We start from the raw sequence: 27,996 nt of genomic DNA, 5'->3' as shown, positions 1-27,996 counted from the left end.
CAGCCACATCAATCATTTTACACATTTCTGTTTTATTAATATTCATAAAAACAAAACAGCAGGCTGAGATCTAAAACATGTTGGGAGTATTTGAAATGTATTCTGCTGTTGAAAACGCAGCTATTTCTGGGCTGAGCCCCCCAACGTTTCAGGATCCTCTCAACGCCCCTGCATCACATCAGAATATGAATCTTTTTAGTCACTTTAAAGAATATAAAAATAATTAGAAATATAACCCACAATTGACCTGCAGCTGTGGAGGAATAAAAACAAGTTTTATAAAAGATCATTTCTCATTTATTAAATAAACATTTAAGAAACGTTTTCATCTGGGGCCCACGCTCGGTAACATACAGTGTGTTCGGTTTTTTCAAAGGCATCATGGGGACAGCAGCTAGAGTAACATTTAAAGAGGAGGCCTTCATACCTTCATCCCCATGCATCTGCATCTATATCCATCGTTCTGTCTTCTTTCAAAGCTTCAGCAGACATTTAAAGGTCCTTCAGAGCACCAGACATCCTCAAATCTGTCTTCATCAACATACCAAATCAACCAAATCAACCAAATCATCCTTCCCTCCCTATTCCATCTGAAGGCAGTTCCCATTGTTGATGTGAGCCGGGATGCAGAGGTTCAGGTTATCCACCCTCCTGTAGACGAAGTGGAAGACGTGTGCGAGTGGCCGGCTGTGCAGCTCAGCTTTGATCTGCTGGGGGTGTGTGTCGGCGGCGAGCTGCTGCCTCGTTTCCTCGGTGATCAGGAACAGCGCGTAGTTCTCGGGGTCGGGGATCTTGAACTTGTAGGCGCAGAGGGAGCAGACCTCCTCCGCCGTGGTGTACGGCTGCACCTGCAGGGTTTTAGCTGTGCAGCCCAAACCCACCTCCTGCAGGGCGACCCGGAGAAAGTTCTGTGGAAGGAAAACTCACATTATAGCTTCATGAAGAAGCAAAGGAGAGTTTACGTAGGGTCTGTATTTAGGACCACTGTGCTGTTGGAACAAGCAAATGCTAAATGTTGGCTTGATGTGAACCTGAAGGATTTGGGGTAGAGATGCACCGTTCCACTTTTTTCACTTTTAGTACTGATACCAATATCTGAGGTTTAGTATCGGTCGATATCGATCCGATACAGAAAAACAGCTGAACTGGCTGAAAGTGTTTCTTTTTTTTTTCAGCAAAGATGTAAAAGTACTGAATTACAAATTTATTTGATAACTGTGCACCAGTGCAGCTCACTTAAAAACAAAAAAGCTTCACAAGCTGGCAAACGTGTCAAATCAACTTTAATTTGTTCAGTCAGTGCAGTTAGGAGTTAAGCAGCCAATGTAAAATAAACACTGAAGAAACTGAAACTGACACAAACAACAGGTTGACTGCTTTAGTCAAACGAGCAAACTGCAACAAATCTTCTTTCAAATGGTTCAGAAAGGAATTCTAAATATAATATAAATAATAAATAACGACGTCGCTCAGAGGACAAAGCGTAGAATTAAACTCAATAGATCTGTCCGTATAGATTGGGCACAATGTCATAGACATTTTTTCTCAATATTGGGACCAATGCAGCTATTGATATTGGATTTGTGCATCTCTAATTTGAAGGTTGTTCTTCATCCCCACAGCATGATGCTTCCTCCACCATGCTTGACGGTGAACATACAGTGTTGACACCTTCAAACAGACTTCCTGTCTCTTTGGTCAACGTTTTTCCAGAAGACATCTGCATTTTCTCTGTGAACAGCTGCAAACTCAGTCAAACTTGATGTTATCCGTGTTTGAGCCTCTCATTTCATAATGACTTAAAGATGACTCCATTTTGGAAACTGGCATTAATAATCCGGTAGTTTCCAGTTTCTGAACATCCTAACCTGTTTGCCTCTCAGGGGGACAGTTTTGGCCAGATGGCTGAACTTTGGACATGGCTGGGTGTTCCAGCAGGAAATGATCCCAAACACACATCCAAACTGCTTTTGGAACGCAGGCAGTTTCCATTTGTCATGCAGGAACACCAAAATAAAAGCGCTGCATGCAGTTACTCCACTAGGGGGTGCTGTCCACCAAAACACAGATCATCTGATCCACATGGTGCTGTGTTAGTAAAGTTACAACACAGCATCATTCATGCACGTTTCAGAGAAAGTTCTGATTTAAATTGGTACAAATTGGACTCACTGCCTGGATGTTCAAGGTGGGCTCAGGTCAGGTGAGGTACCTGAAAGTCGTCCACAGAGGGGGCGGAGCGCTGCGACGTTCGCCGGCGGTGCCACTGGTGCAGCGTGTTCCTGGCCTCAGAGCTCAGAACCTGGGCCGCCTGCTCCTCCTGGAAGTTCTTGATGAGCGCCATGGCGCCGTAAGCGCTGGTCAGATAGTAACCACCTGGAGGAGCAGGGAAACAACAATATAAATATTTCTGCTTTATATTCAGAGTCAGTTTTATCTTACGTCAGCGTGTTTAAAATCATCAGTCTGAAGCACTTTTTCTCATTAGGTTAAATAATTATCTCAGAGTAACAGATTTTAACACTGCTGTTCAAAATGAATAACATTTGAAGCAGAACAGACGTAACAGGCTGAACATGTGATCATTTCTTTGTTGCTTTTGTATTTATAATTATTCATGTTTTTCATTGGTTCAAAGCAGCTTCCGGTCCTTTTACTTCACTTATTTGTGTTAGTTTGCTAGAACAGGAATTAAACTTTACAGTACACTAATGCATCTATAGCTCAAAACTAGCTGAACCCCCCGGCTTTTTAATGTAATTAAGACTCAGGAAGGAGAAAACAAAAACAATCCTAAAATAATGACAAAAATAGGCAGAGTTTATCAGACAGGAAATTTCACATTAATCTCTGACAGAAAAAGCAGGATATCCTGAAAATGATTTGCTTACATATCTGAACCAGTGACGCTAACTGCAGCCAGAACACAGTAATAATAATAATAATAATAATAATAATAATAAAGATAATCTGGTGATACATTCTGAATTTAATGAGAAATAAGAAGAATGAGTCTAGAAAGAAGGTAGAATATCAAACTTTATACTCTTATGAACGGATGTTGTATTATTATTAATTCAAGTACAAATTCTAACTTAAACTGTGTTAGTTTTAAGTTAGCTAACTTAAACAACTGAACCCATGAGTGAAGGTCTGTTCCAAAGAAACATTTCCTGAAGTGCAAACATTGCAGGTAGGAGTGATTTCAAATGAGATCCTGCTGAGGATGAGATAATATAGTAGGACATGATTTGTCTGACCTATGGAGGGAATCAACATGGTTGAAGTTAATGCTTTAGCATTAGTGGAACTAATATTGATGATTAGTGCCAACTAACATTTTAAATTAGCTAAAAAATGAGCTCCACTATAAATTTGGTCAGAAACTTTTACATCCCAGATCTTCTTCTTGGTGAGCTTAAGAAGCGCTCTGATTTCATCTGTCGTCTTTTTTTAGGGTTTAGTTATTTTTAAACAGGTGGTTCTCTTTTTATGTTTTTTCTACATAAAAAACATATTTTTGTTGTACAATTTCTGCCTCAAAATAAGGAACCCACAACTCAACTGGTTAATTTATAAAGAAATGAAACCAGATGAGGCATAAATTACGAAATAAAAGCTTAAACTTCCTTTCTTTAAAACAGAAACCGTTTGGTTCTGTCTGAGGCCAGGTTACCTCCAGCTCCTTACATCGGCCTGTGTGCCACGCAGGTTGACTCTGATAGGAAAATATTTCACCATGCGAGGTCGACGCCCATTCCTTCTCATCTGAATTAGATCCAGTCTATTCAAATCAAACACTGGACGGTATTTCCTAACACTCATGAGAACTTTTCCTTCCTCTGCACACACCTCAGATGTTGTCACTAAAACATCTGGCAGAACAAAGATCGAATAATTACAGGAAAAATTACAAAGAGCTTAAAGACTCAAAGAAAATAATGGAATTCCAGCGATGAAATAAACCGGACACGGAAAATAGAGTTAATGGTAGGTTCAAACGCATGTTCTGTTAAAAGAAAAACAACTTTAAACTATTTCAGGGTAGTTCTTTTTATTTGAATTAATGGTTTGATCCTGCAAACTCCTAATATTCATAAAAAAGTTAAGAATATTAGGTTTATTGTCTCATTCTCAAGGTTCAAGTTTCTTTAGTAAAACAGTGTTTATTTCTTTAGTCAATAAAAAGCAACAAATATTTGAATCTGGTAAAAGCAACGTATGCTGCAAGTCCTGAACTCTTCTTTAATTTACGCAGAGCTGCAGCTGATCAGTGTCACTGAAGGTAGAAACATCTGGTGGTTTTATTTTATATGAATCAGAAATGATGCTCTTATGAGAAATGTTTTTTTCAGAAACCCTGTGAGAAAATGGGAAAGATTGGAAACATATGATTTTCTTCTACTACTCTCCAATTTTGTATTATTTGTTATTTCAGAATTGAACTTTATGTTCCGCCTCAGGTTTTTACTTTTCAGCTGTAGTTGAACATGGAAAGTACTCCTGGATCAGCGCGCCTGTGTTTTTACGTTTTTTTTTTTACGTGTTTTTGTGTTTTACGTGTTTTGTCCTCTTAACCCAGTCGGTCAGGACAGATGGTTCGTTCACACTGATTCACGTTCTGCTTCTGCTGGAGGTTTCTTCTTGTTAAAAAGAGTTTAACCTTTACGAACCATATGTTGTTCTTTAAGCTCTTTATAGTTTTTGAAGTTCTATAAAGAAAAAAGTTCTCCTGGGTGTGGTATGAAAAATAAAACTAAGTTTAAAACAACTTACATTTTGCTTTTATGTTTGACAGAACTTGTCTTGGATTTGAATCCTTCTTTCTTGTTTTGTTTTTTGCCAATTCTGTTTTTCAGCAGTAGGAAATTAGTTGATATCACATAATATTCTGCATGTTTATTGTATGTAATCCATATTTTGATGTTTGTGCAGATTTACCAGGAAGTTATTATTCATAAATCAGCTGGCTGGCAGTTTTTTTTTGTTTTTTTTTATCTGGAAGCTGTTTTTTTTGGAAACAGCTTCCAGATCAGCGTGACTCAGTCAAAAAAACGCAAATTTGCCAATTTAAATTGAAACAAAAAGTAACAAGGTGCCACAAAGCTTTTGGGTTCTGAAGAAATGTGCAAAGATGTTGCAAAATAACTTATGAGTGAATACTCATGTCATATGTTGCTGAGGGGGATTTTCCTCTGCTTGGTTGATTTCAGCAGAAATCTTCTCTGTGATAAGATGGATGCGTTCAGATATTTGTCGACTGCACATACAAGCGATTTCAGTATAAAATTCGGTCTTGTTCCTTTGAAAGGCAGTCCTCAGTGGAAAGTGTCCTTTCTGAAGAAACTGAAACAGGCGGTCTGATGAACTTCCTGATCTGCTGCCGTGAGGCGAACAGCAGAACCGCTGCTCAACGTTCTGCCTCAGGCTGCCACAAAGCTCAGCTCCTAACTGTCCTCCACTATTTTATTTTAATTTTATTTGATGAGAAACATAAGCTTGGAACCACCGATCAAACAATTTTTGACTCTTCAGAAGAAAAATCAAATAAAATGAGAAATAACTCAAGACTTCTCTGAAGAGCTGCAGTTCTGGAGCTGCAAACTAGAATATCATCAAAACTTTATTTATTTCAGAAATTAAGCTAAAATAACTGAACTCATTTGCATGGATTGATAGTTGTCAGTGTTGTTGGTGCACCTATTACTAGCACACTTTTTCCTTCCACTAAACTATGTAATAACATTTTGAGATTCAGCAAACAGCCTGTTTCTTTAGCAGACAGCTCTTTGTGGCCGACCTCTCTGGTAGGAGTCAGTGACCATCAGCTGTCGAGTCAGCAGTCTTTCTAACGGACCTTTTAATGTTCTGAGAAACAAAATTATGTTTTTTATTAACTGTAGGTCATAAAAATTAAAATGAACAGGAAAAACATGTTGCAACATATCTCTGTGTGTGATCAAGCTGCATAGGAGTTTCATTTTTTTAAATTAAATAACAATTAGATTACATGTTTTATGATATTATCGAGAAGTGTCTGCATCTGAAATGGAGCAAAGATGGGATTTTTTTAATTAATGAACTTAAATACTTGTTAAAGTTATTAGGGCTGCAGCTAATAATTATTATAGCAATCAAATCGATTATTTTGACAAAGGGATAAAAAATTGTCACACTTTCATTCATCCATTTTTGGAAAATGTTGGAAATATGAAAGAATTAATTGAAATCCTTTTTAAATACAGAAATAGACATTCTATTGCCTGAACACATGGCAGCATTCCTTCAGATCAGAGTTTAATCTCAGATGGATCAGAACCAACCTTCTCCCTGCAGCAGCGTCGGGTCCAGCAGCTCCATCATGTACTGAACCTCGGTGTCCAGCTGCGGCATGTCGCACTGAGCCACAACGTAGGTCAGCATGGGCAGGAAGTCGTCAGCCCCGAACATCCTCCCTGCGAGGAAAAGCGGCGCTTGGAGGTCAGAGGGCAGCTGCAGAGTGGAGCAGGAAGCAGCAGACGGCGGTTCTGCTCACCAGAGTTGTCCTGCATGATGGTGTAGATGAGTTTGCACACTCGCAGCAGCAGCGACACCTTCTGGTCGGGGGAGTACATCTTCCTCATGTTCAGGAACTTCTGGCGGATTTTCTCGATGGCGACGGAGTCGGGGGGCACGGCCCCGTCGACCCCCAGCTCATGAGGCTTCTTGTTCCTAGCCAGGGCCAGGTTCTCCCTGAGCTGCTGCAGCGCGCCGCTTTTCACCTGCAGGACGAAGGCGACAGGCAATGATAAGACCCCCTCTACTCTGACACCCAAAAATAAAATCCATTGCATTTAACCGCCTTCAGAAATCTCACCTGGAAATCGTGCAGAATCACCTCAATGATGCTCTTCAGAGGCTTCAGGACACATTTGTGCATGGCTTTCTCCAGAACCCGGTCTGTGCAGGATTAAAGACACACACACCCACAAACACACACCACAGGTTAATGCCAAAACAAAGCGCTGCACAGACGTTAAAATTGTTTCAAACAAGTTTCATTTGTGTCACTGCCAGGTTCACAGCACCGCTGGCAGCGCGGCACCTCAAACTGGAAAAGTTACTGTAAGAGTGAAAACGTTGGCTTGTTCCAAGGAGCCATCAAACAGACAAAACACGATCCAGTTCCTGAAACTTATGACGCAAGAGTTCTTTGAATGCAGCAGCTACACACTGAATGAAAGAGACCGAGTCACTGTTTGGCAATCCAAGATGAAATCTTGTTTTCATGTAATCAACTGTGTAAAAGAAAATGCTACCAAAGAAAACTGAAAACGCAAAACGCAGTTTAACTGGCCAGGAGCTTTGCTTTATAAGATCAAAAGCAAATACCAGGAACATTTTGAAAATTGAAAATCAGTTGGAGGGTTTTTGTTAGTTTTGTGATTCACCATTAAAAGAACAGATCCAATTGACCAGGGAGTCCAAAGTGCGGCCCGGGGCCATTTATGGCCCTCGGAATGACTTTGTGTGGCCTCTGACTGCAGTTCACGAACCGTACAAATGCCACTGCTGCTGAAAATGTCAGAAACCGTACATTATGCTTTTATTTTAATAAGGTAAAACTATGAGACACTTTTTATATTTTGGATCTAACATGAACTAAATATCCCAAAACAAGACTACTTAATTTCTCTCATTAAAATATTCCATGTTTAGTTTTAGCTTTAAGGGCATACAGGTAAAAAATAAATAAATAAATAAATATATATATATAGTTTTTGTGTAAATTATTTGTGGTCTGTGAGTTCTTTCAGCTTTATAATTACACCAAACGTGGCAAAAAGTTTGGACACCTTTACCTTTTACAACAATAAAAGTTGAAAGAAAATAAAATGTGTTTTTCGCTCAGCTGGTCTTTCCCAACCCGGCCTCTCTTCTTCGGAACAGGTCCATCGGCTCTTACCCAAATGTGATACAGAACATATTGCTTTAGACCTCTTTCATTTTGGCACCCATCTGCACTGTACATTGGATCACCATGGTAACCAGTTATTTACATTGGCTACCACACCTCAGATGAGAAACTGGGTTATCATTTACTCAACTGACCTACATCAGTGGGGTCCAATTTCAGTCCCTGAGGGACGGCGTCCAACATGTCTCAGACCCGACTCTGCTCCAGGAGACCTGATTTAAATCACTGAGTCATTCACTGGCCTTCATACCGAGGGATTAATAGCACCATCTGCAGCACACAGACCCGAGAGAACTGGGACTGGACGCCACTAATCTATATTCACCACTTTCCAGAATCTAAAAATCACCCGACTCAGCAGGCTGAAGCAAAGCTGGTAATGACCTGTCCTTCAACTCTGGGTCTCCTTTGTTTTCTCAGCTCTTTACGGTCTGCAGTTCAGGTTCAGTTATCGGAAATCAGCTCTATATTTCCGATAAGAATGGAAATATAGAGCTGAAGGAAGTCATCTGAGGGCGCATTGTGTAATTATTAACACTGGAAATCAAAATACAACAGAAGACATGGATGAATAGGCTGCAGTGGTGGTGGGCACTGCTAACTAATTTGTTAGTTGTGCTACCCATAAAGCACTAATCATAAACATTATTTCTATAAAAGCTAAAGCACTAATTTAGTTAGACATTAGTCCACAAATGCTAAAGCGCTACATCAAACTGTGTTAGTGCTTTAGCCAGTGCTAATTGATCAACACCCCTGGTTGTTTGTTCATGTAAGCGTTGTATTCCTCTGTCTCTCATTTTTTCATTTGTTGCATTTGACTTTTGCTTAATATAGATTTTGGGACCAAAACAGAGAAAATGAGGAGAGGAAAGAAAACTGCTTCACTCCCTTCAAAATAAGAGCATGAATATAAGCATCTAACAACTCGAAAAATTCTCAACAGTCAATAACCAAAATTTCAACACACTGAAGAATTTATCCAGAAAATTGTATTTAAGGTACGCTAAGAGTGCTAAATGTTTTCAAGGTTAGCATAAACGCTAAACAACAAAACTATCCTCTCTGTTAGGGCATTACCAGTAGTGTAACCATTACTGGACAACAGTGTAGCCCATTTCTATTAAACTACAGCCATTATGAATAGAAGAAACATAAATATTTCAGCAAAAATGTTGTGGAGTGGAGAAAGAGACTCAACCCAACAGTCCTGTCTTTCAGTTTGCTGTTGGAGACATTGGCACACAACAGACCTCAGAATCCACATTTACTATCCACATAAACTTTCAGAGATTCGTTAAGAGTCCAGTGTTTAGTCTGAGCCACCCAGTTGTTTACCATCAATCTGAGAAATATGAAACCTCACAAAGGCTCAATCTGTACGTCAGACCTACACACATTCAGCACTGCATTAATTCCTGCCTACCTCAACTATGCTGCAGCCGCACAACCGAGTTTTATTGTTCCGCAGAACGACTGATGCAACTATTAATGCTGCGTATTCATCCCCAGCCTCCAGGCACAGTTTATGCCACTTTCATGCAATTCATGCAGGGAGATGTGTCTGTTGCAACAGCTCCATAAACTCCAGAGCGTGTGTGAACGGATCACTTGTTTCTAATGAATTCCTAGAGGTGAGTCAGAGGAGTCGCCTGAATCCCTTCCACGCGTTCCTCCTCAGGTCTCTACAAGCGCTGCAGGCCACTTCTGGGAAGGGCTTGGCTCTTCTCTAATGGAACAAAAACAAAGCGGGAAGCTTGAGGAGTGCACACAATGTTCCGATCTGATTAACATGTTTTTAAACCTTGGATTTCCCTCTTCCCTCCAGAAGGGCTCATTTCCTCCATTCGCACAGAAGTATTTGTAACTGGTGTTTATCAGAGCTACAAGACTTCCCTAAACTGGGATAAGGTGTTTTTGCTGCCAGCTGCATGGAATACAGGCATGAAAACAACCGTCAGATTCTGGTTTATCTAAAAGAACCAAATAAGAGCTGATGGTTTTCCGTCTGATCTGGAACAGAAACCTCAAAGACAACTCCAGGCTTTGAGGAACGTCCGCCAGCGTGACAAGCTTTACTATCTGTGGCCTGCTAGCACCGAAAGTACAGACCACTTCTCCGTCTGAGAACAAGGCCTGGCTGTTATTGTTTACAATGAACAAGGGATGTGAGATGTGTGCAAACACACCAGCTTACATTATTCATGCAAAATGAATGTGAACTGAGCCACAACAGCAGATGGAAAAAAACCCAGCAATGCCTTGAGTTAGAAAACATGTCTTGCTCTTTGTTTGTGTTTTCTGGGCTTCTGCTGCTGGCTGGCAGTGTGCAGCAGCTGCTTAGTACTTTCTCTGCTCACAAAAACAAGCAAGTTCTTAAATTAATGCTGTGTTGAAACTACAACCAGGATCTCTGTAAAGCTGCACACTGCAGACTAGCTAATGGAGCAGATAGCCTGACTAAGCAACCAGCTAATATCAGCCACTTATACTTATGTTACTCTAGCAGAGTGTATTAGCAAATTGATCTAATTTTACTATTCTTTGTCAGAATAGTAAAATAAAAATAAACAAATGTAACACATTGCTGCAGACACAAACAGTCCCTCTGAATGGCCAGTCTTCAGCTGAAACCGTTTTAGCACAACTGTAGAAGCTAATATCTACAGCCAATCAGCACCATGAAAATTAATGGTGTTCATTGATTGGTTGTGTATCAAGCCTCAATATTTCAGCTTCCTGAGCTGCATCTTCTTTCAAATATTTTAGATTTTCATATTAAATGCATTTTCTGATCTGTTCGGTCCAAAGGTTGGAACTTCGGATGAGAATCTGGAACTGGCTGAGATGAAGAGTTTTATAAACCAACCATGAGTTCATTAGGATTTTCAGAGATGGGCCATGTGAGCATGGAAGGACCAAGTGGATGAATGGATGGTGTGATGTTATCCAAATCAACTGGCAATGAATTATCCTTGAAGAGAAATCCAAATATTTGGTTTCTAGTTTCTATCTGTTACAAGACCAGATCTTATGTGACATAAAGGAAATCAAAGGCTAACTGTTCAAACTGAAAATAAACTTACACCAACAGCCTCCGACCAGAAATAACTGGTAGACTGGCCTTTCTGTAACCAAACCCCAGGAGTGTTCAGGACTAAGATGGACATTTACAGTAGATCTTTGATTCCCAGCCTGGGAAGCTTGAAACGCTCTGGCTGTTAAAGAGGGACGTCATTCTGACGAGTTTCTCCACAGCAGCTACCCTCAGCTTTACTTCCCCATTAGGAAGAATGGAAACAAGAAATATTGAGTGTTTTCAGAGACAGAGTACTACAAAAAGACAAATTCAGCTAACAGCACTAAATATTGCTGATACGGCTGATTACTGATATTCTATATATTATACATATTTCACCAACATTTTGACACCTTGAAAAAACGACCACACTGCCGACTTCATCACTGATTCACTGCACTGCTGTTTTACGAAACAAATACCAAACGACCAACCGTCTCCCTCTCTGAATAAATATCGGTAGTTAGTATCGGCCGAGTTTTAATCATTAGAGTGATACAAATATATTAAAAAATTACTAATATCTGCCGATACTGATTGAGAGCCAATATACTGTGCATTCCCAGAAGCAGTCAGAAGACGGTAGACTCACCAATCTGGTCTTCAGGTATGAGGGACTCTAAGGGCGGGTCGAGCTCAGAGCTCTGCCGCAGGTAAGCCTTCATCTGGGTCATGAACTGGCGCACGGTCTGCAGGAAGTCCATCCCCGACGTGTGGCAGCTGCGGTTCTCCTGGACAAAGCTGATGTAGTCCTGAACCAGCGAGCCGAAGTACGAGCTCTTGTCGCGGGACAGCTCGGCGATCCGCTTCACGGCCCGTTTCTCCGGCGTGATCAGGGAGCTCAGCATCCCGCCCACCTTGCTGAAGCGTCCCTTCAGGGAGCGGGGCAGAACGAAGGAGCCGCCGCCCAGGCTCACGCCGACACGCCGCCTGCGGGCTTTGAGGATCGGACGGAGGCGCGACTCCAGATCCGCTTCCATTCCGACGCCGTAGTCCTCCTCCTCTTCCTCCTCCACGTCCTCGTCGTCCTCGCTGGTGTCCTCCGCCGGGTGCTGAGGCGGGCCGGGTGCCAGGTCCAGGGAGAACCCGGGAGACCGGGAGTACTCCAGGGAGTCCGAGGACGACGTCGACATGCTCATGTCGCTGAACCGCTGCCGGCCCCTCTCATCAGGACCGGACAGGCTCTGCGGCGGCTCCTCAGCAACAAGTGGGGGCTGGCAGGTGGGGAGGTTGGCGCGGGACAGAGCCTTGGCGATGGTTTCATCGTCCAGAGCGATGTGGCAGCGGTGAGCCTCCAGATCGGGCTTTTGGGGTCGAGGAGGCGGTCGGTTGGAGGTACTTTTGGTTGAGCTGCTGGTTCTACCGCCCAGTGCCGGCGGCGCCGGCGCGGGCCTCCTGCCAGACGGCTGCTGCCGCTTGGCGGCGACCGGCATGCTCTTGGTTCTGGAAACAGCCGAAGGAGGCCCGGGCGGCGGTGGAGCGGGCCGCCGGCTTGGTGCTGAGCGGGGAGGAGGGGGGCGAGGAGGCGGCGAGCGCGATTTACCGTTCAGCTTGGTCCGATCCAGGTCCGGCTCGGCGGCGCACCTGCTACTGCTCAGCGGCGGCGAGTCGTCAGCTTTCTCTGGGGGGTCGGGGTCGCGGCTGTGGGTCTGAAGGAACAGGGGCGTCACGAAGCACAGCGGTCCAGTGGGGGGGGCGGCGTCCTGGAAGCCAGCGGGGGGGGCGGTGTGCGGCTGTAAGGTGGGAGGTGCGCTCTGGTGCGACTCCTCCACCTCAGCGGTCCGTTTGGTGCGCTGGGGGCTGAGGGTCCGGCTCAGGCGGAGGCACGGGGGGGTCGAGCAGCGCCGCTGGCTGCACAGCGCAGAGTCCCAGAAACCTGGAAAACACAGAGAAACGAGGCATGAAGTAAAACCAGATGAATCACTGCAGAGAAAACAAACAGAGAAAAAATCTGATACCTCAATCAGAAATTCCTAAAGAACAAAAACCTCTGCTGGATTTTCTACAACTTTCCACCAAAAACTCATTAGTTTCCTCCAGCTGTTGAGGCTGTCATGTGTTTCTGCTTCGGTGGAGCCTTTCCTCTGCCTGGAGCAGAAACCCGGTGAGAGTGCTGGCTCTGATTGACTGAATGCCGACACAGATCCAGTAAAGAGGGAGTTACCCACTAATAACAGAAAGAGAGGCCAATGAAAGAGCAGTTCCAGTTCTGCCACTCCCCGCTTCCTGATCCGCGTCTCTCAACTTTCAGGATCTGTTTCTGGGTGTTTCACTGAGTTTATAGCTTTACTGCCCTCCATATAAACACACATGCTGGAGTAATTTGTTTGAAAAGAGCAGTTATTCTGTATTTAGGCTTAAGCTTCTAATTTACAGGTCCGTAATGACACCAGAGGGAGGCGTGGACGCAGCAGTGACTAATGCTGCCGTCTAAAAATGGACCCATCCACTCACATTTCTCCAGCTGTCTGGTGATGCCTTCCTGCCCACAGTGTAAACATGAGCCTGCGGTATTTTCACGGGTGGATGTGAGCAGCTGACCGTGTGAGAGACAAACTAAACATTTGCACACAAGAAGCCACTTTTCTCTAAGTTAAAAAAATAACCAGACTGTCGATTCTTTAGTCGAAGAGATCAGCCCTCACCGTCTTCAAACGGAGAACTTTGATTTGATTTGAAAACAGAAGAAAATGTTCAAACAAAACTTTATATGCACAGATAGTTTCAACTTTTGTTCCATCTGGAAATAAATCAAGCAGAGAAACATGAAATATGTTTTTGTTGCTCTAAAAGGACCAGCAGAGATATAAATGTTGTGTTTTGCCAACTTCAGGTTGTTAAAATAAATTTTCCACTCAACAATATTAGATGTTTTCGCATCGCGTAGATTAAAAAGACAATTTAAGTTTAAAAAAATGTTTTAACTGCAGGTATTTTAAAAATCAATGATTACAACTCAAATAAATCAAATGGAAATGAACGCTTCTCTGCTGTTTTCCTGATGAGCTCATGGTCTAATAATCTAAGAGTTCACCCTGGCATTTGTCTTCTCCAAAGCCTGAGAATCATTTCCGTCACGTGTCAAGAAACACCTGACTAAACGAGCTCTGCTAATCCACCTCATTTGCTTTTGCCACTCCTGTTTAAGTCTCCGTTTGACTATTTGGTTAGAAAGATGTTGGAGTAGGGGATAAGATCAGTTACAATGGATGGAAGGGATGACTTGAACTCTCTGCTCTTTGGTCCTGCTTTTCACCCATGAAGCCTCTTTTTCAAACCCCCTGGGATTTGGGGTCAAAGTTGAAGGACTGTTTGAATTTTTTAGATGCTAATTAGCTACTAACAGATGTAAAAACCAAGGATTTAAGTGAGCCAGTATCAATCGGTGCACTATTTTTTTCTCACTTAGAGTAGAGATAAAAAAAAAGAAAAATGTTTCCATGGTTACGCATCAACCATCTGAAAGTAAAAAATTTAAGACCAAAAATCTTTCCAGCTACGCAGCATCCAGAACCAGAAAAAAAACTGTCCAAACATTCGACGTCTCAACCAGAAAGGTTATGAACGAAAGTTTAGATAAAGAAGAAATGAGAGTTAAGGTAGCAGAGCTGCTCCAGCATGCTGCCACCAGGAGCGGCGCCGTCCAGAAAACACTTCCCATGTCAGAGAAACGGGCCGCCGTCATCGTTCTGCATTAAAATGGCGTCAAAGTTTCTGCCTTCGATGCCATTTTGACTGGTTTTCTAGGTCACCAAGAACAGCAAGCAGCAGGATCTACTGGAGACTCATGAAGCCACCAGCGCAGAGCTTATCCAACATCTGCTGCAGGTGAAGACTTGAAATCTGGAAGATCATTTATCCAGAGAAAAAAATGTGAACGCTTAGACAAATCCTGTTTAGATCCAACAGTAAAGCATCTAAATGCTATTCCTACTAGGGACACCAGGAGAAACGCAGCGTGAGACTGACTGAATGGAGAGGCTAAAACTTTAGACCTGTGCTTCTGGAGATTACAAATACAGACTCTCTGCAGGACATTTTTCACATAAAAGCCTTTAAAACTTCTGAACAAAGGCAACTGTCATGGCAACAGGCATGTACAAAATATCTGATGATGTATTTCATTTAACATCACAGTGAATTCTGCTCAAAAACATTTATTTTAACGGAGTTCAAGCAATTCGATAAGATATTATACTCAACTATTGGAAACTGCCATTTGCTTTAAATGAATATTGCCCTTAAAACACAAAGACAAGTCAAAGTTCCAACTTCCATCTGGTGCAAATCGTTTCCACCTTTTTCTTCTAACTTATTTTAAAGTTCTAACTTAAAAATCCTCTTTTGGAGATAGAATTAATAAAAGGTGAACTCAACTTACTGCTGGACGTTTATCTTTCTCAAACTCACACATTTAGGTTCAAAATCAAAAACTCACAAGATTTCTTTGTTTACAGTGGACAGTCATACAAATCGTTAAAACTATGAAAGGAGTATTCCCAGCAGACCCAAAGCCGCCAGAACAGCACTCACCGTGACCTTGAGAGCGATAAATAATGTGAACCTCCAACGACTGTGATTAGTGAGAACCCTCAGCAGAGTCCAGCTGGGCCTCCTCTGGGCTGTAAGCAGAGGACTTCCAGTGCCGAGGCAGATAAAATGCAAACTGTGCAGCTCACACCCACACAGGAATGCAGCCAAGCAGCTCCTCATGTCGCGCTGTCATGCCTGTTGTGGTTGCATTTGTGTGTTTAAACAACATGTTGTAGCTTTCCACTCATCACATCCCTTCCTACAACACTGAGGCATAATCTGAGGCAGACTGAGCTGAAATGACTCAGCAGATGCAGCACCGTCACAGAAGCTTTATTAAAAACTTAAATGGCATCTATTAATAAATATAAATACTGATGTTGTGATCATTACTAAGGTACCATATGTTATATTGTTCCTTTGTGAGGCCCTTTTAGTAGAATGGCAGAGACGTTCGCTGATGAAGATTTGTTGCTGCTCTGCTGGATGAAGATGAAGATGAGGAGCTACAGAAGCGCCACTTTTCATTCTGTGATTTTAAAACGACAGCCGGCATTACCGTACAGCTCTGAACTTCAGACTACAAGCTTCCAGTACTTGTGTTATTTCATAAACACCAGAATGGTAAAGAGCTGGAAAAATAATAATAATAATAATAATAATGTATAGCCTGCATACATAAAAACTAGAAAATTACTAAATTTGTGTATGTTCTGTACTTTTACCTCAGACAATGTGAGTTAATATGTCAGTCTAGTATGTAACTCTGGGTAATTTACTCATGTTGTGATTCTGTGGGAATCTGACCCAGTCCAAATGGGAATCAGAACCAAAATAAAACCGAAAACAGTTTGATGCTACAGTTTTAAAATGATGTTATTAAACTGGTCTGTGATTTTAATCACACTTGGATACTGATAATCATGACAATAATTTACTACAACAGACATAAACTTCATAAACTTATATGGCTTCCATGTTTACAACAAGAGGGAAGCAGGAAGTGGACCGACCGGGAAACGGGACAAAGACTCACGTCAAAGATGAGAAACCTGGACGATCAACGTAAACAAACTGTTTGCTCTGGTAGACAGGCTGTTCCAGCTGATAAATGGAAAGTGTCTAATTTTATGACATAAACTGAAATTCTGAATTTTATTGTTTCTTTTTTGCTTTTAGAAAACAAATAATAATCACAAACCTGCCTGAAAAGACCTGATGAGGATATCATGGAATTTTCCCCTCATTCTGGATCATATCTTGTTTTCATTTAAACCAGAATCAAACTGCAGCTAAATGAGTTTTTTTGTTTTGTTTGTTGTTTTTGTGTTTCTTTAGCAGGTTTATGTGCGGGTGTGAGCAGGAGCGCACCGCGGCGTGCCGGGCGTCACAGACGGGCTTACCTGCACCGAGCTGAGCCACCTCCTCCAGCTCCTTCTGCGTCTTTGCAGATAAAATGGCCTCAGGAAGTTTGAGCGTGAACGGCAGGATGTCTCTTTAAATAAAAATAAATTCATTAATAATTAAATAGAATGATTAAATATGCTGTGAAAAAAAACACAAATCAGGCAGAACAGGAAATCCAGCATGTTTTTGACCTAATCACAGTCCTTAAATGACACGGACATCCGGTTAAAAAATAAAAGTGTAGATCCCACCAGTTTGCTGGTAAAAACACCCAGAGATCCGACCGACGCACTGAGAAGTGAAAACACTTCTGTTTCCATTACGCAGACAGATGTGAAACTCTAAACATGTTGGGACTTTTTCCAAATAACTCACCACTGCTCTGAGCATTTATGATATTCAACTAGATTTTATTCAAGGTGCATGTTTGCTGTTTTTCCTGTTGCATCTCTTAATGCCCGTTTTATTTTTCTCTTATTTTTATGAGCATTAAACTGCTGACTCTGCAAACATTATTTTTGCCCATAACTTTTCCATCCCCTTATAAAATGTCTGATCTTCAGTGAAGCCAGTGAAAATAGTTGTTTACCTGCTGACACAGTAGAAGGCCACTAGATGGAACAGATCTGCGAAGCTGATCCCAGATCCTTCCATGGAAAAGGCTGCAAGAAAACAAAACGTAGACAAGTTGAAGAAAAATGTCCAGAATCACCTTCATGACAGAAATCTGATCAGAAACAAAAGTTTATGGAGCCCAAAACCAAAAGCTGATGACTCCACCACACTGGGACAGCAGTTCAATTGAAATATCACGTAGCAGTCTGTTTAACAGTGTTTCTGAAGGAGCCTCTGACTGAAGACAGTAACAAAACATTTTGAGAGACACGGAGTCGTTTGTTGATTTATCTGAGTGGGTTTGGGTCAGACAGCAGAAAGACGCTTACATTACGACCCTGAACAGCCTGACTTCAACCCTGCTGAATATCTGTAAGCTATTCTTAGACGTCTGGCCTATGCAACAGAAAAACGTCAGAAGATTGATGAGCGCACCGTCTTCAAGAACTCTGAAGAATCTGAATTCATGATTACAACATTTAATTTCCCTTTGAGATTAATAAAGTATTATTGAATTTGAAAATGATCACAGCTCATGAAACACCCAGTTTGAGCTTAGGGCTCAATACAAATGCCTGCCACACTTTGCAGATTTCTTTGTTACATTTCTAAACCTCCCATGTGTTTTCTTCCTCATGGGCTACATTGTGTTGTCACATAAAATAAAATAAAATATTCTTCAGTGTGAGGTTTTCCTGGAGCAAAATGTGGAAACTTCAAGGTAAAGCCAAAGTTGATGTTTTTTTTTAAAGCTCGTAATTGTATTTTTTGAATACAACGTGTAAATGTGGAGCTGATGACAGCAGAGGCTGAATGAGGATCTGCTGACCTCAATGTGAAGGTCAAACCAGGCCAAAGTCTCCTCCTCCCTGTCATTACAGCTGAGAAAATCCACAGCGGCTGTGTTGTCATAGCTGGGAACACTGAACAGTTACTTTATTTAACAACATGAGCTTCAGATAAAATGTAAAACCTGACTCAGGTTTTACTGTAAAAACAAATCAAATCAGAAACAAAATGAGTCGGGTGCATTTGAGCTGTAACTTTTCACGCTTTTATTTAGAGATTTTTACTAAGAAATCTCTGAATAACGTGTTACGGTTTTAAGTCAAGACGTGTTGACCAAGCAGCCTGTGAACTCGCTTTCATTTCTCTCTTTTGTGTGATTAATTCTGAACTCTAATGCAAGGCGGACAGGAAGTGGCATGAGCGACTGACTCACTATGAACTGAGGACTGAGGTGAAGAATAAAAACACGGAAACATTTTTCTGTTTGCAGATCTGAGTTTCTTTCTTAATGGAGCAAAGAGAAGCGACTTACAGTACTGACTCTCTCTGACATTGAAGTGGCTGATGGGATTTTGTGACTGATCCTTATCCAGACGCACCGACAGAACCTTCCTCTGCAGAACCTTTCTGACCAGAAACACCTGCTCCATCAAAGAAAACACCATAAGCCATAAAATCCTTCTTGATAACGGTGAAAGAGTCATGCTTGGTGTTGACCTCTCACCCCTGGCGGCTGTTTGAGCAGAATGCCAGAGGCCTCCTCTTCGCTGACCGCCAGCAGCAGCCAGACCTGGTGAGTCTGAGTCAGCCGCTCCAACACGCTCATCCTCCGCCGCAGCGAGTCGTAACCAGAGTCCCATTCCCCCACGGATCCCCTGCAGCGCGGCGGCTGCAGGAAAGCACCGCTCTGCAGCCTGCAGACGAGGGAGAAGCAGCCGGCCCAGAGCAGCTTTGACATCAGCTGGCACAAACATAACAAATACTGCAAACAAACTCGTAGGCGAAGCAACGTCATCCGTGGGCTGGAGTCACTAAATGTCCCGTCTCACCAACTTAGACTGAAACACACATCAGGTTTGGAGTCTAAAAGAACTCCACAACGTGACGCCGTCCAGAGAAAGTGGAGATCAAAACTGTAGGGAAGTGAGAAAGTTTCTCCAGAAAACAAAAATCCATGCAGGAAAGCAGCAGAAGTGAACGCTCGACACGATGAGGCAGTGAGGAAAGTGGGACGGTCTTCAAAATAATTACCCAACATTTCAGTCATGTGTCCCTTCGTCATCCATAAAACACAATCTTTCATTTCAAAATGTTTAATTTTAGAAATTATATTTTTGTAATAGTTTGTAGACATTTAGTCAGAGTTTTTGTTGCTTACAGATAACAATTTGTTTCAAATTATGATAAACAGTGTAACTATAAAAAGCAAAAAGATGAACAAACAGAAGGATGAAAGCGCAGAGAACGAGTTGAAGAATGAGGAGCTTCTGCTGTAGATGCATCGGTGATGTTGGGAAGTGGAGGCGTAATACAATCATGTTTTTTAGTTTTTGTGAGTCATCTAGAGGCACTTCTATGGACTGATGGCTGTTATTTCAAATACCAGCAAAGAGTGAGTTAAAGTGGGCCAGCCTGGAGGAAATGAATGTAAGGAACAATTTTTCAGCATCAAGGTGTGGGCAATTCACAGAGACCTGAAATATCTTTGATATGAAAGACAAGAGAGATGAGTCAAACCTGACACCAAGGTCAGCAGAGAGAGAGATGTTTAGTCCAGACAACATGGATGCAATAAGGGATGAGTGGACCTGGTGGACAGAACCAACCAGGACACCTAGTGAGTTCAAAATGTATTCCCTCAAGCCATGACGCTCTGACACCGGTCGAAGGTAAACTGACATATGAAGGACCTGGTGCTCCATGCTCCCTGAGGGATGCGGTTAAACACCACTTGGACTGGTTGAGCTAACTCCAATGGACCCTGCTGAGGGTCCAGAGCCAGTCCGATGTCCGTGGACCAGGAAGAAACCCAACATGTTACCCCTGAATCTGAGGCGACACAGCAAGCCCTCTTCTCCAGAACGGTTAGAACAATGTAAATATTCAAGATAAGCTGCAGAAAAACCATCAAAACTACAGAAATATCAAATAAAAATGGAAACGTAGGTGGCATTAAACAGCACAAACCAACATTTACTGTAATTTGTTCCTTTACTGAATGATTTCTGTCCTGTTATTAGACAGAAGAGTTTATGCACAAACTACACCAATAAACTTCTCTTTCTTCATCTCAGGTTTTGCCTGCTTATTATCTCGGTTTGACAAATTCTCAATCAATCTATAAGAATCCTGTTTCTTCGTTCTCATTTTATAACTAATTCAATAGTTCAATTTAAACATCTGTCACTTAAATAATCAGGTTGAAATAAAGTTATATTTTTAAAAGAGATATTTTGGGACTGGAAACAACAACTTGTTGAAACAACATTATAGTTTGCTTCAATAATTAACTAAGTTAGCTTTAAATGAACAGAAGTTTCTAACTGCAGGAAGAAACTTTTCAGAAACTGCTAAACTTTTTTCACTCATGTTTCATTATTTAAGTGTTAAATTGTAAAATGTGATCACATTAATAAAATAAACCAAGCATAAACTTCGACATGCCATCAGGAGTCAGATCAGTCCTACCCTTGTATCTCCAGAGGCTCCTTGTCCAGAGCCGGCGCCGTTTGGACCATCTCCTTCTTCAGCTCCCCGATCTCCAGCGCAAAGGTGTCAATCAGCTGAAAACGGACAGAACGAGAAGCTTTGACTGATGGAGGCGAAGAGGAGGCGGGGAGCGGGAGCAAACGAACCGAAGGCATTGCTCAAACAAAGTTTACAACACAAAGACGCTTATGTGGGACAGAGGAGAGAGGAAGCAGTGATTCATTTTCCTGTGTTGTTTCCTCCAGGCAGGAAACATGGAGACGGAGAATCGTCAACGAAATGACCAGCGTGACGCTCAGAGGAGGGGAGGGGGGCATTCCCACGCTGCAGAGACTGAAACATAAACACTGGGACAGGAAGGCCAGGCAGGTTTCACAGATTCATCTGAACTAACATCATGAGTTTAAAATAAAGTTTAAAATGGATGTGTAACAGTGCCAGGCTGCAGTTGGACACGTTGGTGCATCTTATCAGTTACTATGGTTACCGCTACAGGGATCTTTGATTATTTATCTCTGCAGAACTTCTCCAGATCTCACTGATGCTCTCAAACAGGTGGGGCTGAAACCAAAATGACTTTTTACCAAGGTGGATTTTATCTCAGGTGAACAATTCTCTGTGGATCCTGTCATGTGATGACAACTCACTTCCACCAGATTTTATTTAAAATGTCTCTGTATCTTAAAGAAACGGGCCCACAGCATGACGGAGCCTTCACCAGTGCTTAAAGACAACATAATTCACCCTTTTGCTTGATGCTTTATGTTTAGGTACCAATTTCATAAACTTCTCATGTTTCTTTTTATCATGATGGCAGACATTTTTCTTTGGTTTGTGTGTCTTTAATAAATCTTATAGAAACTTTATGAGCCTAAAATGTCACTTTCTGCTGTAGTTTTCTAAAGTAGAGCTTTGTACATTTTTTTAATTCTTCGCTTGGTGCCAAGAAAAACTGTGGTCCCCGTTCTGCCATGTTTTATTTCTAGATGCTTTCATTGATGTAGCATCATTTAAATCATGCAGGAGTTTATCTGTAAATACCAGACCTGCTGCTGCATTTCCAGATGGAAGGAAAACAAACTCCACACCCTGGAGTTTCCCATTTCATCACAACATGAACGGCAGCATCAGGGTCAAGGGTCAAGGACACGTGCCAACAGTAATGAGCAGAGCGATTAAAGGACGCAATAAGGCGACTGCAGGTTTCAGCCACAAGGAGGCGTCTTTTCACCAATAATAAAGGCTTGAAGCCAGAACACAGTCACCTCCCCATGCAGGACTAAGTGGAACCAGTTGAGTTAAAGCCACAGACCCCTCAGTTCAGTGGCAGGTTAGAACTCAATTACCCAACCCGAGTTCTTTACTGGGAGCTTCACCCGGCCCAGTTAGGACCAGCAAGAAAGAGACCAGTGATGAGCTGTCCCGAGCAGAAGCAACAAAAACTTCACAGCCAGCCGTTTTTTTAGCTACAAACTGAGATCCATAAAACCAGATGTTACATCCAAAGATGTTGTTTAAAAAGCGAGAATCCTGCAGCCAACAGCAGGATTAAGAACCAGATCTGCTCGTCTTTCTGCCCTGAATGCTCTCAGCTGCAGAAACTTTCACACTGTCAGCCCTGCACTTCCTGAGCTGCTATTTTTGATACTGTTGTCTTTTTAGCATCACTTCTTCATTAGCTGAAAATATGACGCGTACGGTTGCAACCCGTTCATATGCACTCATCTTGAGCATTAAAGCAACAATCATGTTAGGCCTTTAGTCGATAATGACCAAATAACTTTGATAATGAAGAATGAGAAGCAGAAGTTTAGGGGTTTTTATTGTTGATTATTTTTCTAATCCCCATAGAGGAATAGAAAAAAAGATTATGCAAGCAGGTTCAAGTATTACACAATCTCACCTCCATTTTTAATAAGCGGTGATGAATGAAAAGGGCAGTAAAAGCCCCATCGAGCTCTGCTTAGAAACCAGGACTGATCACAGCAGGTAATTTTGTCTCTGCAGCATAAAAGTTACTGCGTTCAGAGAAGATCGAAGGAGAAATGGAGATGGACACAAACTGAAAGACTCTTTTGGAGACATTCCTAAACAACTGCAGAGTTCATGAGTTCAAACAACAGCATAAAGATGCAAGTTAATAGATGCTTCACAACTTTGGCAAATCTGATGGAGGCAAAACAGATTTTTAGACGAAAATTCCAAAATGCACTTTTGGCACAGAATCATCAAAAGAACATAACAACCATAGTGAAGCAAGGCGGTGGCTGCATCATGCACAAGTTAATTTTCCTTAAATGGAGCTTGTAGAATAGAATAGAATAGAAATATAATTTATTTCTCACAATGTGGAAATTCAGTCCCAGTAGAAAGTTACAGACAATGGAAACATGAAGAATCAAACCAAAATTAAAAAAAGATTAAAATAAGTACAGACTGTAAAGGACAAAGTTAAAGCATAAAACATACTGTACAGTTATTAAAAATAAAATACTGAGATCAAAAGCAATGTGCAACTGAGTAGGGTAATGTAAAAAATGTACATGATTTGTATTTGGATATCTGCACAGAAAAACAGCAACAACAAAAAAATGCTAAAAAATTGCAACAAAAAATGTAAATATGAGAGCAGAGATGTAAACACTTATTAGAGCAGTATGTAACTTTTATATTAATTAAAACTCACTATGTCATAACATTATGGTGTGAAATACAGTTATCACATAAATTAAATGTACTATGTACTGCAGTTTGGTTTGTCAGATTAAAAATACCTTTTGAAACTAGGTATTAAACATGTTTTACTAAGTCTACATTAAGTCTATATTTCTGTATTAAAATGTTATTATTGTTAGATTCTAATCTTAAATGTGTTTTCATTGTTTGTAAGCAGAACATTTATATAATTAACAGAAACAAAAGCTTGAAAATGTCAGAGTTTGTGTCAATAATAATAATAATAATAATAATAAAATGACATTTTTATTGTCATTCTAATGACAGTAAATATCATTAGGATGATATTTAGATCCACTCTGTAATGGGTGTGAGTTAAAATAAATTTTTCATTTAACAAAAACACTTCCAGGAAAACATGGAGTTAACGCTCTGTCTGCAGATTATTTTGGGATTAAATGGTTTTCTGCCAGGCGACGCAGGGTGACAGCTTCCACCTCCGGCTGGGAGACGGAGCGTTAATCAGTCCGTGGAAAACATGTGGGAAGTTCCTGATAGATGAAATGAAGGTCAGCGGACGTTAAACGACTCAATCTGGGCCAAAACGTTCAAAAGGAAGCCGAGTTCTGATAAGCAGAACTCAACAGCAAAGGTTTGTATTTCACTGACATTTATGGGCCATCATTCTTCTGGGTTTGTTTCTACGTTCAGTCGTCAGGAGGAGAGCAGCAGAGCTAAACAGAGCTAATTATAGAGCTGCAGGCTCAGAAACACAGAAGCTGTTTGCTCCTCCAGGTCTGTGCAGGAGTTTCTCTGCTGCTGGAGCCGTAGATGGAGTCAGTGGGAAACTATGAGTTTGATTTTGACCCATGTACAGAGACACTTCTGTCAGAGTTGGTAAAGATAGAAAAAAAAGCTGTACAGGAAATATCGTCATCCTTTTAACTTAGAAATATTAAAACCTGACTGCATCAAACAAACTTCATGAGGCTTTTACAGAGTCGCCTGAATTTAATTTAAAACTCACCCAGGTCTGCAAAACAAATGTATAACTGTTGGTTATTTTACTGTCAATGCATCTTTTTACATGAAGAAGTCATTAAATTTAATAGTGTACTTTATTAGATCATCAGAAAAAGCTTCCAAATGTAAAAGGAGTGCAGAGTAGAGTAGACTGAGTGAAAGGTGCTGTTTATTTCTACACAGAAGAAAGGGAAGAATTTTACACCCTAAAGCAGGTAGATCCTAAAAGGCTTCCAGCAACAAACCAACTGTGCACCACTTGTGTCAATCTACAGAAATCCAGGCAAAATATGAAAGTTAAATTCAACTCCTCAGACCACATTTTATCAGTAAAAGTCAACCCATGCACCAAGAGGTATTGAATATTTTAAAGGCAGTGTAGGTTTATAGCCTTTGCAGTTTAATTTAAATATCTGACAGAAAGAGCAGACGTCCTGCAAAGACCTCAGCCAAAGCCTGCCAACCATGCAAAGCTACCAGAAAGCAAAAACTAAAATTAAAATGTAGCTTTATGTCTTGGATTCCAGTTTCTATTTTTATATTGCAACTAAAATAGTAATTTGAGAAAAGAAAAACTAGTTTACCTGAGAGATTAAAAATAGATAAAAAGACATGACACATGTTTACATAGTAGCACTGTGCTGGCAGATGGAGACATGGTTTTATCTAAAGATCGGACTTCCATCTGCAGCAGCTCTAGCAGTGATTCTGAAACCATTGAGTTTGAGCTTTGTCTTGACAGAATTATTTAACTTTGAGCCACAAACCAAATGAATGCTGGAAAAGATCAATGCCAGCTGTGGGAGATCTCCAACCCTCTCAGAGAAGCTGTGAAAGTCCCTCCCCCCTCCGTCCCTCTGGTTCCCTTTCCTGTCATCATTTTGTCTTTTCCCACATCCCAGATATTGTTGTTCATGTCTGTAATTAGCACCAAGTCAGGCTTGTTTTTCATGCATGCACCAGATTCCTTTGTTTCACTCAAAACTTGTTCTGTTTCTGGAGAATCTGTTTATTCGCCTCTCCTGCTTTCATCTTCAGTCACTACTAGTCAAAGACTTTAAAGGGACTAACTGTGTGCAGAAGGTCTGTTCACGGTTTGGTCATAAATTCTCTGAAAAATGAAGGATCCCAAACCTCACCCAGGAGGCACACCTACAAGGGTTTCATTGTGTTGTTGTTATATATGCTGGAAAGATGTAGAGAATTAGAAAATAGGACAAAAATTACAATAAATAGATGAATAGCTGTCCAAAACTGAAAATAATCTCCTGTCTTAAATAAATGTTGTTTTTTATAAATATGGATGTTTAATACTGTGAAAAAGCATTTTCTTCCTCCTGAATGTCTGTTGTTTTTGTCACACACACAGAACTGATTACCAGCTGACAAAATCCACAAAGCAAAATCTGACATGGACTGAAACACTGTTTTTTTTAAAGAGGTGTCCACCAGGAGGCGCTAAGGGGCCACAAAGGGCTGAAGAGAAGATGAGGGAAAGATGCAAACATATAAACAAAGTAAACCAAAACAAAATTCTAATAATAAATCTTTAAATATAATTATTTTTATGTATAATCTGTCATCAGTCAAAATGATCAACCTACTTCAAGCTAGCATAGCAAACTCAAAAGGGGAAAGTTGTGGTTAAGAAAAAGACAGAAGAAAATGTCCAGCAGCCATACTGCTGCTGAAAACCCAAAGAACTTCTGGTCCAATAAAACCAGAAGGTATGAGGCAAAATTTATGCTAAACGAACATAATAATTATTGAACAATAAATAAAACTGAGAAAAAAAAAACACTAAACATTTTAAAAGTTGATGTTTCTTTACATATGTTGTAGCATTGCAAGAAGTTAAAGCTAGCTAGGAGTCATGCAAACATTTGGGAAACCTGGGCTAAAAGATTTGAAAAAGAAAAACCTAATAGACTGACCTAAAAACAAAACAAAAAAAAAACAAGAAAATATGAGAATTAAAGTCAGTGTAATCCATCAGTACAGAAAGGGTTAAAAGCCCATTTCTTAAGGGCCCTTTAAGGCTTTGGGACCCCACGGAACCACAGAGAACCAAGATGGACCGTTGAAGAAAAGTTCATTTAGAAATTGTATTCAATAGTTTAATAAAGTTCAGTTTTGTTGCTGGATTTAGTTTCTTTTACACATTACAACTTTTAGAAAATCAACCTAATACTTATTTCTGCACAAACATTTTTGGCACTAATGAAACCCCCTACTGATTGATATCAACCAAATTTGTCTGGTTTTGGTTTTACTCCTTCAGAAGGGAAATGGCTCCATTTTACAGCCCGTTTCCTGTTTTACCCCAGACAGCCTCTGTGTTGAGTCATATCTTCCTAGAAAAACAAACATTTTGTGGGACAGGAAGTGCCATCTGCTCTGATGCAGGCCTTACCTTAAAGAAGCTGCTGCTCCGGTTGGTGAGGCCGCAGGAAGGGCTTCCTGGTGGCGAGCCAGAGTCCATGTCGTCTTCCTGTCGGCGGCCGTTCCAGCCCGGAGCAGATGGAGATCTGTGGGTCAGAAACATTTCAGCTCAGACGCTTTGAGCTGTGGTGCAGCCTGTGGAAATTCCTGCTTCAGCCACAGTCGGCTCTATGAAGCTGCTGGCCAGCTCGGGTGACTTTATTATGACCGACTTTTCTTTCATTGTGCTCTCTGAGCATCCGCCTCTTTTTCCACCTAATCCAGGATAACTGCTTCATTCACTGATTCTTGGTCTTGCCGTCTGGTTACCTGTTTCTGTTTTTCTTCACATTTTCTGCCACTTCATTCCCTCATTCTGCTCCCATGTCCTTTAAACTCATTTTCCATCTCAGACTGTATTCCAACACAGCTGCATTCTCCCCCCACCCATAAACAGAAGGTTTCAGAATCAGACATCAAAATGCATTTCAACACATAACTTTACTCAGAAAGTCACAACTTTTTCTTTTCACATCTTTTTGCCTTTACAGTTTGTTTCTCTGTGATTATGTTTATAAATGACTCCTTGAAATGCGTTTGATTCCCTCTGCAGCCAGACTGAAGCCATTACTGCAGCCCTTCCCTTCCTGGCAGAGGATCACAGAGCTGACGACTCGCTCCGTTTGTCTGCTGATCCACACAGATGCTTTCATCTAACACAGGCAGGAAGTGTGCAACATCTCCACAAACTCAGCTGTGGACTGCAGGGAGGAAAGCACAGATAATA

At 41.2% G+C, this 27,996-nt stretch overlaps 1 protein-coding gene across 4 annotated transcripts; it reads right to left on the bottom strand.

Annotated features, from left to right (window-relative positions):
* Nucleotides 1–12: 12 nt before the first annotated feature.
* LOC106939608 (ras and Rab interactor 2-like) lies at nucleotides 13–27,996 on the bottom strand. 4 transcript variants are annotated; one of them, XM_015022066.1, is made up of 13 exons: nucleotides 27,415–27,996; nucleotides 27,202–27,316; nucleotides 21,069–21,163; nucleotides 19,105–19,294; nucleotides 18,913–19,021; nucleotides 17,566–17,638; nucleotides 16,973–17,064; nucleotides 11,629–12,912; nucleotides 6,857–6,939; nucleotides 6,536–6,761; nucleotides 6,324–6,455; nucleotides 2,213–2,376; nucleotides 13–908 (listed from the first exon to the last, which is right to left on the bottom strand). In XM_015022066.1, the coding sequence occupies exons 2-13, from the start codon at nucleotides 27,268–27,270 to the stop codon at nucleotides 582–584; spliced, it is 2,844 nt and encodes a 947-aa protein (XP_014877552.1). In that variant the 5' UTR covers nucleotides 27,271–27,316; nucleotides 27,415–27,996; the 3' UTR covers nucleotides 13–581. The 4 variants fall into 4 exon arrangements, with proteins under 4 accessions (XP_014877552.1, XP_014877550.1, XP_014877551.1 ...); XM_015022064.1 differs by lacking the exon at nucleotides 27,415–27,996 and having other exon boundaries at nucleotides 27,202–27,358; XM_015022065.1 differs by lacking the exon at nucleotides 27,415–27,996 and having other exon boundaries at nucleotides 19,105–19,275; nucleotides 21,068–21,163; nucleotides 27,202–27,357.

This window comes from Poecilia latipinna, unplaced genomic scaffold, assembly GCF_001443285.1.
Source record: "Poecilia latipinna isolate Pla-1442-1.1 unplaced genomic scaffold, P_latipinna-1.0 Scaffold2927, whole genome shotgun sequence".
Lineage (NCBI taxonomy): Eukaryota > Metazoa > Chordata > Actinopteri > Cyprinodontiformes > Poeciliidae > Poecilia > Poecilia latipinna.
This window is presented reverse-complemented; position numbering and strand designations above follow the sequence as displayed.

Excerpts from the sequence above, each read along its gene's own strand:
- LOC106939608 (XM_015022064.1), bottom strand. The coding sequence starts at position 27,333 with ATGTTTCTGACCCACAGATCTCCATCTGCTCCGGGCTGGAACGGCCGC. Across the intron at positions 17,065-17,565 it reads GCCTTCTACTGTGTCAGCAG|AGACATCCTGCCGTTCACGC; the intron begins GTAAACAACTAT and ends TTTTATTTAAAG. Across the intron at positions 6,762-6,856 it reads TGATTCTGCACGATTTCCAG|GTGAAAAGCGGCGCGCTGCA; the intron begins GTGAGATTTCTG and ends TTCGTCCTGCAG.